At 56.9% G+C, this 10,962-nt stretch overlaps 1 protein-coding gene across 1 annotated transcript; it reads right to left on the bottom strand.

Moving 5' to 3' along the window:
* Window positions 1-391: 391 nt before the first annotated feature.
* Window positions 392-4,564, bottom strand: LOC123061959 (probable glutamate carboxypeptidase LAMP1). The gene is made up of 12 exons (XM_044485250.1): window positions 3,365-4,564; window positions 3,193-3,260; window positions 2,843-2,924; window positions 2,663-2,755; window positions 2,424-2,579; window positions 2,230-2,292; window positions 2,033-2,120; window positions 1,774-1,863; window positions 1,592-1,680; window positions 1,259-1,375; window positions 1,036-1,176; window positions 392-850 (listed from the first exon to the last, which is right to left on the bottom strand). Exons 1-12 carry the CDS (start codon window positions 4,511-4,513, stop codon window positions 668-670), a joined length of 2,319 nt encoding a protein of 772 aa, XP_044341185.1. The 5' UTR covers window positions 4,514-4,564; the 3' UTR covers window positions 392-667.
* Between the last annotated feature and the right edge of the window lie 6,398 nt (window positions 4,565-10,962).

The following is a 10,962-nucleotide window of genomic DNA, read 5'->3' as shown; positions in this document are numbered from 1 at the left end:
TACTGCAGTGTCACTGTGTAAGCAAGATAACAGCCGATCGCCGAAGCTATTCTGTAACTTCCTTCGTCTAAGAAATCGCCACGTATACGGGGATATATAAATAAATAAAGAGGCACGATCCACTCTTATTGGATCAAACCTGCACACGTCGCCCTCATAGAATCTTCCGCGTGCACCCTATTTCTTGATGTATACTCCGTACTTACCATTTCCCAGGCCCAGGGTGTTGATTACCAGCATATTCTACTTGTACGCGGACAATGACCGGCCAGGAACGGCGAACCAGCTGCCAGATTCACGCAGAAAAATCACAAATCCGCACGGTCGTCAGATGTTGTTGCGTGGAGGCTGATCCTGCGGAATCAGGATATCCAGTGGGACACGACGCCAATAAACTGCGAGATCCATGGCCTCATTCATCGACACACTTTTTGCTGACCAATTTGATGAGCTACGCTCTGACGGCGAAAGGGGAAAAAATGACACGCTAACTTATTGGCGCTACTCTAATTTTTTTTGCGAGAACTATTGCTGCTACTCTCAAGAGAGAATCAACAAGGGGGTGATTCGTCAATCATTATGAGCCAAGTCTTGATTCCTTTTCCCTCTCCCTACTTATTTGCACCGGTAAACTCCTTGCTGTGCTGTGCTGATGTCTACTCCGGCATCATGTTAGACTGCCGTCAAGGACCGCAGAGGCCTTGGACACGGCCCTCGCACCCCTGTAAATCTCATGCTGCAACAGCCGCCAGGACTCCGTCGTGTTGAGCTTCTGCGCGTTGGCCATGGCCGAGACGATGCCGGGGAACGCCTTGGTGCCCCAGTCGTCCTGGTCCGACGACGCATAAATCTGCCAAGGGAGAGAAATCATCACCGTGGCCAGTTTCGGAGTCACTTCAGTTCAGTTCAGACAAGTACTCCCTCTGTAAACTAATATAAGAGCATTTAGATTACTACTTTAGTGATCTAAATGCTCTTATATTAGTTTACGGAGGGAGTACTATGCAACAAGCCTGAAGCTTCGATGCTACTCACCATGTGTTTGTACCACGGTCTCCCCGCGAGCCCTTCTCCGTTGGTGAAGGCTCGCTCTGCCATCATCAATCGGTCGTTCATCTCTCTGACCTTCAGTGTGCGTTCCCTCGTGTTTAGGCCCCATTTCTCTGCTTGCAGCACCTATTGTCATGAGGAAAGTGGAGGTTTTATAACTGGAAATTTCGGTGAAAGCTGCTTTCCAGTGGAATTTTTGTTCACATACCTTCTTCTCCATGTGAATTTTCGTGGCCGCCTTCTCAAGCTGCTTGATTGACTTGTGCAGAGGGCTGAAACTGACGGCACACCCAGGGCATCCGTCCTCCACAACTTTTGAGCTCTCCTGGAGTAAGCAAGACGGCACATAGTCCACGTGTCAAGTAATTGTTGGAGCTGCTTCTACACGCCACACTTAATGATAATTTCATTAAAAAAACGTGTGCCACTCAATAGAAAAGGCAAGTCTACATCATGATTCTGTTTCAATTCCCTTGATGAATAGGGGATTACCCTGTGTTGTTCAAAAGTTGCATATCTCAGTTGCCAGAAGAGAAGATACCTCCAGTTCAGAAGCGTAGGGGACGTAATTGAAGGGAATGATCTCATCATCTGCAAGTCTCAAAGCAATCAGACCCCAGACGCTCGCCACTGCACGATCACACAGTCAAATGGATTAGTCGGCGATACAATGGAACGCCGATTGTACTTTTTGAATTTGAAAAGATAGCTCTCGTTCAGTACATGCTACATGTCTGTGGAACAGGGGGTCTCCAAACCGCTCCATCCAAACAAAATCATCGTACAGCGAGTGGTAAACAGGGTACTCTGAAACTGCAAGAGCAACAATATTTAGAGCAGATGCTAGAGGAATAATAATAACACAAGCTGTAAAGATATGGTTCCCAGTCGACTGATTTCTTTTTAAAATGAATCAGAACTTGCTATCGAAAGGGAGCACGGTTTTCCAGACTTATGCGCCACCAAGAACATTTTCACTCACATAGTCCATAAGACATGTCGAGTGAAGGGACTCCAATATGCTGGACAAAAGCTGCAAAGTCTGTTCCCGCACCGGCCACCCTTGCAATCTGAAAATCGGAGCTTATCACTTCAGTGTGTTCCAAATCAAATGAAGCTATCATGATCACTCATCTGTGCCACAACAGAATTATATGACCATTCCATCACTGTACCCACCGGAGGATTCTGGCGAATCATGTAGTCATACAAGGTATGAGACGGATCATCAGGATCGGGTACCTTCAATCAAGAAAAAATAAAGGATAGAATGATTAAAATAAATTTGGAATCTATGTAGACAGGTCTCTTATATGTACTCAGTGCTGCTCACGAAGTTTAAATTCTATGCTGTAGGTGCAAAGCTTAAATACCATTTTGCTTGCTTCCTTGATCAATTCATCGAGTTGAGGGGTTGCGCGGGGCATGAGACCTCCTGGCCCAAACACTGATATGTCCACATTCAGATAAGCAACAGCTCTTGAAGCAAGCATATCGATGTTGTCCTCGGCCCATTCCGTAGACCCTATCTGAGACATTGGATGTTTCTACGCTTTAGCGCTTACACCTGAGAATAAGCAAAGCACCTGAGAGCACGCGAGCAAGAACATACCAGCGCAAACTCTTCTGCATCCCAACTGCAGACGATGATTGTTCGCCTTGGCCTCCATCCTTTCTTTTCTAGCTGGGACAGCCTCTCCGCAACCTGAAAACAAAAGTAGGTACCGAGTCACTATCCTTGATTCAGCAAAGATGTCTGGCATTCAGAACAGATATCAATAAGGTTGATTACCTCGAGCATAGCTGCTGTTCCGCTGTTGGGATCGACTGCCCCGAATGTCCAGGCATCACGATGGTTGCCTATGATCACATATCTGCCAAAAAGAAAACACACAGAGGCAAATTTAACATTGTTAGTTCTGGCTTTGACATGTCTCAGGGAGAATCCGATGCTTGATCCTAGTACAAAATTCCATAGAATCTAGCGATCGCCTTATAAAATGTAATCTTTACCCTTCCAGTTGGCTTGGGTTGATAAAGTAAAGGAACTACTCGGGCTGTAACACCTAATTTACCACTGACTTCATTATCAGACTTGACTGTCAGAATCTACGGAAGAATAGTATGCTGTAAATTATTTACCTGTCAGGCTCTTCCTTCCCTTCTATCACAGCGAAGACATTTTCGATGGTTGCTAGGGTGTCATTTCCCTGCGGGTCACAAGGAGTGAAATGAGAGTGCTGCCCAATAATGTAGGCTAGACAAAAAGAGGAAAGCCCATGATTCTTGGACCGCTGCGCTGGGCCCCACTCACGATGTATGTGAGATTCAGCACGGCCGGGCCGGGCCCGATCCGGTACACGGGCGCGCCCTCGCCGCCCTGCCACTCCGGTGGGGCCACGCCGCCGCCCATCGCCTTCTGGATTGTCTCCCCGTCCCTCCCCGACACCGGCAGCGCGGGGATGCCGGGCATCGCCTCGCTCGCCTCCAGCTCCTCCGTGCTCAGACGCTCGCAGTCCTCCCCTGCGGCGCACGACGGCCACATCGGCGTCGTCGGGTCGCCGTTCCCGTAGTAGAGGGTCCCCATCTGAACGCCGCTGGGCGGCAGCCACCGCGTGTTGGGGAACCACTTCCGCTTCCCCTTGCCCGCGGGCCCGCCGAAGTCCTTGGCGTCGGTGTAGATGATCGTCGCGGCGGCGCCGGCGTCGCGAGCGTTCCGCACCATGTCCTCGCAGTGGATGTCCCCGTAGCGCGCGAGCACGACCTTCCCCGCGACGTCCACGCCGCGGGAGGCGAGGTAGGCGTAGTCCTTCCTGTCGCCGTAGTTGGCGTACACGACCTCGGCGGTGACGGAGCCGGAGCCGGAGTAGGCGAAGTAGGTGGGGACGACCTCCGCCGCCGCCTCGGCGTAGGGGTCGTTGGGGTAGGTGTCCTGGGTGAGGGAGAATGACTTGGTGGCGCGGCCGGGCGCGGAGAGGGAGAGCAAGCGGTGGAGGGGGTAGGAGAGGAGCACGGAGTAGGGCGTGACGCGGGTGGGGAAGGAGAGGGAGGAGAGCGTGGCGCGGACGTACTCGGCGGCGAGGGCGTTGGCCGGGGTGCCGGCGACGTGCGGGCGGAGCGTGAGCGCACGGAGGTGCGCGGCAGCGCTGGCGTTGGAGCCAAGGGTGAGGAAGAGCGCGTGGTAGCGCGACGACGGGGTGGGCGCGTGGAGGAGGTGGTAGGAGGCGACCAGGGCGGCGGCGATGGCTAGGAAGGCGAGGTACCTGCGCCTCCCCATGCCGCTGCCGCTGCCATGGCCGGCGGCGAGCGCGGGGTGGCGTAGGAGCTGCTGCTGCTTGCCGTGGCCAGACATCGGGCGCGCAGTCTCGGGTGCACCGGTCATGTCACGGCTGCTGCACTGACACGTTGCCACTCTGCCTGTGTATATAGGAGTATCCTCGCCTCGATGACTCCACCATGGCATCACGGTACTGTAGCACCCTCGCGGCGTCGTGCTCGGACGGTTGTCCAGCCGCGAGCAGCGGTATGAATCCACCGTATACTTTTGGCGCATGGGTGGCTTCCGTGCCACGAAAATCGCCTCGCGACCAACGTGCTGACTCCACGGGCTACGTGTTGCAACGATTCAACTGCATACGAGTAAACTAATGTCGATGACCCTATTCATCCCTAAATAAACTTATCTCCAGATCCAAATCGATTATCAATAAGAAAACTAGTACTCCTACCTTGAGCAAATGTGACAAGAAAACCCAACACAGAGAATCTTCTCTTTATATCCCTTTAAAAAAACATGTTTCTCTTGAACTGGACTCACAGATTGCACCTTAGGGCTGTCGGCATTCTGGGAAACGGGGTCCCCAGACTTGCCTGCCTGCGGCCTGTGGCGTGGCTCAGGTGAAGACCCGGCACGGCCCATCTTCATCAACCCAAGCTCAAGACCCTCGCGAGGGGTCAAGCCTCGCGAGGCGGACGACGGGAAGCTTCCTTAAGAGCGGCGTCATCGGGCAGGCTCGCGAGAGGCGAAGAGATCAATGCGAGGGTACCTCGCGAAGATCCCATGACGCAAGTCATGACGATCAAGGCCAGGCGGGCGCCAGGCGGGCGCCGGCCTGGGCAGGGTCCTTATTTCCCCTTTGGTGCAAAGGGGGCAAGCATAGGCCAAGGCATCACGCAAAGGTTGCCATTCCGATGCAACGAGACCAAGACCAGCCGGGCGGCCAGACGGAGGTCACCGTGGAGCCCAAGACGGCGTCATCACCAGTGCTTTTGGCAGCCGAAGACCACCTTTGATCAGAATAACTTGTACTAAATGTTCCCCTTTAAAATGGTCAATTGTTGGCGCCCTTCCCTCTCAATTATTCGGGGAGAGGCCCAGGGCCTCTATAAATAGAGCTAGCCTCCACAAAGGAGGGGGCGACACCCAGGAGAGAAGAGAACGAGGAGAAACCCAGTAGAGACTAAGTAGAACACACCGCACCAGCTCAAGAACACCTCTCGCGAGGCCGTTCTTCCTCTGTACTGTCCATCATCGGCCCCAAAGGCAATCCACCACACCACATACTGGAGTAGGGTATTACACCACAACGGTGGCCCGAACCAGTATAAACATCGTGTCTCTTGTGTTGTTCATCATTTTCATCTTAGTTTGCACGGGAGGATCGGACGTAGATCGGTAGGGGAGAGATCTCCGCGCGCACCCCAGTGTTCGAACCTCAAGGGTCTGCCGAAACCCGAAATCCGATATTTGGCACGCCAGGTAGGGGGCGCCGGAATCTTCCTTCCGCTGTTCGCGTGTGATCTTCCGTCATGTCCATGGCTGACGCTCGTCGGGCCTGCGCCGAGCGCTGGGTTGCTCGCGTCGCCCAGACGGCGCCCGTCGGCGGCCCCCCTTGTCGTTTCCCGTCGCCCGCCGCCAACGCCGCCACCGGCCCGGTGGGAAACGAGCAGCAGGCCTCGTCCCAGCATCCTTCAGTGCGGCGGGATGGCCGCACCGCCACCCCGTCGCTGGCTCCGGCTGGCTCGTCGTCCCACGCCCGTTGTGCACCCATGGATGCACACGCCTCACTGCTCTTGGCGCGGGAGCTCCTGCACTATCGCCCCGTCCACGACCTCTACGAGGACTGGCTCGCCCACGTCACCGAGCTCGTCAGTGCCGCAGGGGGCTCCCCCTTGCGGTCCCTCTCGCTGCCTCGCCCTCCGTCCCGTGCAGGGGGCGAGGATCAGGAGGCGCCTCCGCCACCTCCTCTCTAAGAAGGTGCCTTGGCTCCAAGGCGCGCAGCCCCAGGGCGAGACCCTCCACGTCCGGCGCCTGCGCAGCAAGAAAGGAGCTGCCAAGAGATCCCACGTCTCCGGGAAGGTGCTCTCGCAATCCCAGCGCCGGCGCGCCAAGATCGCGCCCCAGCACCTCCACGACAAGACCCCGTGCTGCTCCCGGTGGCGGCGCATGGTGACCCACAAGAACGAGTCCAGCACCAGCAAAGGGCGCCGGTGGCCACGGCGGGCTGCCTCGCCTTCACCACCGAGCTGCGCGGCGTCACATGGCCAGGCAAGTTCAAGCCTGACCTCCCTCCCCGCTACGATGGCACAGCGGACCCCGTGGAGTTCCTGCAGCTCTACGAGTTGGGCATCGTAGCCGCCAACGGAGACGAGAAGGTCATGGCGAATTGGTTCCCCATGGCGCTCAAGGACGGCGCCCGCACCTGGCTCCTGAACCTGGCTCCCGGCACGATCTCCTCCTGGAGCGAGATGCGCACCCGCTTCATCGCCAACTTTTAGGGTACTCGCGATCGGCCCCCGGCCGTGAGCGACCTGCGCCGCATCAAGCAACAGCCAGGAGAAACCCTGTAGAAGTACATCCAGCGCTTCAACTACGCTCGCCTCAAGATCCCCAAGGTGACCGAAGAAGCTATCATCTCAGCCTTCTCCGACGGCGTGCACGACGTTAAGATGAAAGAAGAGCTAGCAATCCATGAAGACCTGTGCACATCCCTGGAGCTGTTCAACTTGGCGACCAAGTGCGCCAGGGCTGAGGAAGGGCGTCTCTCCCTCCTCGAGCTTCCGGCAGCCGACCCGGAAGAAAAGAAGCTCAAGGCCAAAGACGTGAAGCGCAAGGGGGATGTCGTGCTAGCAGCGGAACCGGACACCAAGCGAGGCAGGGATCAGCCTGAGTCATCCAAGGACGGACGGTACTGCGTGTACCACGACCTCCACACCCACAACACCAACGAATGTCAAGAGCTCAGAGCCGTGCGAGATGGGCGAATCGGCCGACGCCCAGAGCGCAACGACAGGGGCTATGGCCGAGGAGGAGGAAGAGGCAGCGGACGATGGGAAGACCGTGGCCTTCGTCAGGGATGGCGTGACCGCCCTCGCGAGGACCACTAGCAGGACCAGCCTTGCGAGGGAGGCTAGAGGGACCAACCTCGTGAGGACCGCCCCCACGGTAACGTAGGCCTCCCTCCTCTGCCGCCCCCACCAAGGAGGAACGAAGACCAACACCAAGACGATGGGGCTGGGGGCTTCCAAGAGCCGCGTGCAATTGCTTGCATCTTGGGTGGCGCCCAGGCCCCAGCCTCACAGCGCATATTCAAGCAGTTTGCTCACGAGGTGAATGCAGTCCTTCCCAAGCTTGAGGCCACGCGCCCTCTCAGGTGGTCTTCGTGCTCGATCACATTCAGTTCCGCAGACCAGCTCAAGTGTGCGGCAACGGCCGTAGTCCTTCGGATGCTTTGCTCCCCAGTCATCAGCAACATGCAGGTCACCAGGACCCTCATTGATGGCGGGGCAGGACTTAACGTCCTGGCCGTCGAGACGTTCGACAGTCTCCAAGTGTCATACGACCAGTTTCAGCCGACCAAACCTTTCTCAGGAGTCACCGATGGTTCCATGTTCCAATTGGGCAGGTTCGCCTTCCGGTCACCTTCGGGCAACGCAACAACTACCGCACCGAGCTCATCGACTTCGACGTCGCTCACATCCGCCTGCCGTACAACGCCATCCTCGGGTACCCAGTCCTAGCCAAGTTTATGGCAGTGACTCACCATGGTTATAAAGTCCTCAAGATGCCAGGAAGCGGTGGAGTCATCACCGTACCCTGTGAAGAAAGGGACGCAGTGTGCTCGCTCGAGCGTGCGTTCCAAGCCGCAGCAATCGAAGACCCAGATCACAGCGGGAGGCCTCCCGAGGCGACCCTCAAGAAGAAGAAGGCCTCACCTGGCCCGAGCCACAAGGAGGGAGGCACCTCCGGAGGTATCGCATCAGGATTCGCGCCCGATCAGCTGGGAGCGCCCACAGGGCTGCACGTGCCACCGGAGCGCCCACAGGACCACAGGGTTCCCGAAGACCTGCACGTGCCACCGGAGCCTCCCGAGGCCCCTGGGCCTGGGGGTTCATGAGGGCCGACGTCTTCACCGCGCATTTCTCACTTCCTCAGCATCACTTCATCTTCGACAGCACCAGGTGACATCTTTCAGAGTTCTACCTTCAGCTGGGAGCGCCCACAGGGCTGCACCATTCCCAGGCCGCGTGGGTCCGTCCCCGCGGCATGTATCCATTTTGTTTATGCTCTTTACTTACCTTGTTGGGGGCGCCCCTAGGGCTGCATCATCCCCACACCGCTCGGGCCCGACCCAGCGGCAGCTGCTTTTCCAGCATTCACCTTAGGATGAAGTTGTTCTTTCACGCTTAATCTGATTCCCATAACTATCACCTACTGCTTGTCGTCATGCAAAGCGCTTGCACGTTAAAAGGGGGCGCCTGAGCATCGCGACTCATGGGCTCTTACTGGCTCTCCAGCCCTCACCCCCTGGCCTTGACCCACGGCATCGCAACCTGTCATACCAGCGGCGGCTGAGCTCGCTCGAGGGCCGGGACCTAAGTACGTAGAGCATTTGCATTCTAACAACCCTACAAGAACACACCAATTGATAAAGGCCCGGAGCCAGGCGCAACCCGCCTCGCGGTAGGGCCTCGTGAGTCCCGCGCTGGCTCACGGGTGCCCAGATACACCTCTCCTAGCCCTATCGTGTCGACCATGTGTCAGGGCGGGGCTGTACAAGCCCCGGGGGCTCCTCCCAGAGGGGAGCCCCCCTCCCACGCACAAGTGGAAGCACCATGCTCCGCGCTGGCTGACAACACTGCCGAGGAGCGGCTATGCATGTACACATACAGAAGCGCTATGCTCCGCACTGGAGATAAACAACTGAGGGCGGCCCACGGCCGTACCAACCTCAGGGAGCCCAGAGCTCAGTGTCCGGCACCATCACAATGCCTCCCCTCGGGAGTGCCGCACGAGGGGGCCGGACACGGGGGCTACGCCCGGGCCTCGCCCGAGCGTACGCCACCCAGCCAGGTCCCTTGGACCTGGTCGTCGCGCGCCACTCCTCGAGCGGAGCCAAGGTACAAAACCTGTTCGCGCGTCAAGGGGGACTCCTGAGCATCGCGACTTAGGAGCCTAACTTGCCACGTAGCCCCTCACTCCTTAGTCCCGTCCATGGTTTCCGGTCGGGGCTAACGCTGGGTGAGGTACGCGCGGGGCCAGGCCCTGCCGACGTAGAACGATCAATCCACTCCTCGCTCCCCCTTCCCTACTTGTTCCTCGCGCGTCAAGGGGGACTCCTGAGCATCGCGACTCAGGAGCCTAACTTGCCACGTAGCCACTCACTCCTTAGTCCCGTCCTTGGTTTCCGGTCGGGGCTAACGCTGGGTGAGGTACGCGCGGGGCCGGGCCCTGCCGACGTAGAGCGTAAGCAAGTAGGAGAGGAAAATGCAAATTCCAGGAAATTCAAAGCAAATATTACAAGCCATAAGATTGTTCCACAACGCCAAAACACAAGTTTAAACGCCTCCGCGAGGCATGGTGCATGTGCAGGAATAAAACAGGATAGAAGTCGCGAAGGGATCACTCCCCAGTAACGCCGTCACCGGTGGTGGAGTCACGTTGGACGGCTTCGCCTCTCGAGGTCGCAAGGCCGGTGGCACCGCGCCCGGGCAGGACGCTGGGAGAGCGGAACTTCCCCAGCAAAACCTCGGCTCAGCCTTGCACAGCCTCAGCGGCAACAGCGGCACGGTCGCCGCTCACGGGCTCCAGCAGGCTGTCGAAGTCGACGTCGGGATCGCGTTGGAAGACATGGCTGAGGACATGCGTCAGCGCCGCAGAAGACAGGGCACGCGCCTCGGCCTCGACCGTGGGGCCAAGGCCGTCTGCGTCGTCCACAAGCGCATCAACCGGGAAGGGGAGCGGCTTGGCGGGGCCGTCCTCCGCACCAGCCAACGGCTCCTCTAGGCCGCTCTCATACAACGTCTTCAGTATGCCTCAAGCCTTCTTCTCCAGCTTCGCGAAGGCCGCCCGATCCTCCGTCAGGACCTTCGCCTTGGTGTGACGCCCGGATAATTAAGCTACAGTGATTCCCCGCTAATGATGCCATGTCACCACGGTTACTGTGATAAACTCTCGATAGTTCAGAACCGAAACAAATTCAAAATTTAAATAAAAGAAAACAATAAAAGTTTTCAAAAATAAAACAAAAATGTTCGGTGGTTGCCAAATATTACAAAGATAATTATGGTGTAAGGTTCACAATTTTATAAAATGCCTAAGTGTTTATAAATAAATAAAAACAGAAAAGAAAATAAATAAAAAGAAAACAGAAAACAATACAAAAAAAAGGAAGAGAAACCCCCCCTGGACCCTGGCCCAACTGGGCCGACCCCAGGCCCAGTCGGCCACCCCTATAACCCCCACGCCCCGAAACCCTAACCCCCAGATCCCCCACTACCCACTCCCCCGATTCCCCACATTCTCCCTCGTCTCTCCCTCTCGCCCGATCCAATCGGGATCGAGTGTCCATCGCCGCCGCCTGGAGCACCCCGCCCCCCTGACGACGCCCGCCGCCGCCGGACCTCCACCCT

This window comes from Triticum aestivum, chromosome 3A, assembly GCF_018294505.1.
Source record: "Triticum aestivum cultivar Chinese Spring chromosome 3A, IWGSC CS RefSeq v2.1, whole genome shotgun sequence".
NCBI classification, from domain to species: domain Eukaryota; kingdom Viridiplantae; phylum Streptophyta; class Magnoliopsida; order Poales; family Poaceae; genus Triticum; species Triticum aestivum.
Note: the sequence above shows the minus strand (reverse complement) of the source record. Positions and strands in the feature narration are given on the sequence as shown.

Excerpts from the sequence above, each read along its gene's own strand:
- LOC123061959 (XM_044485250.1), bottom strand. The coding sequence starts at position 4,513 with ATGCCATGGTGGAGTCATCGAGGCGAGGATACTCCTATATACACAGGC. Across the intron at positions 2,580-2,662 it reads ATGCAGAAGAGTTTGCGCTG|ATAGGGTCTACGGAATGGGC; the intron begins GTATGTTCTTGC and ends CCAATGTCTCAG. Across the intron at positions 1,177-1,258 it reads AAATTCACATGGAGAAGAAG|GTGCTGCAAGCAGAGAAATG; the intron begins GTATGTGAACAA and ends TCATGACAATAG.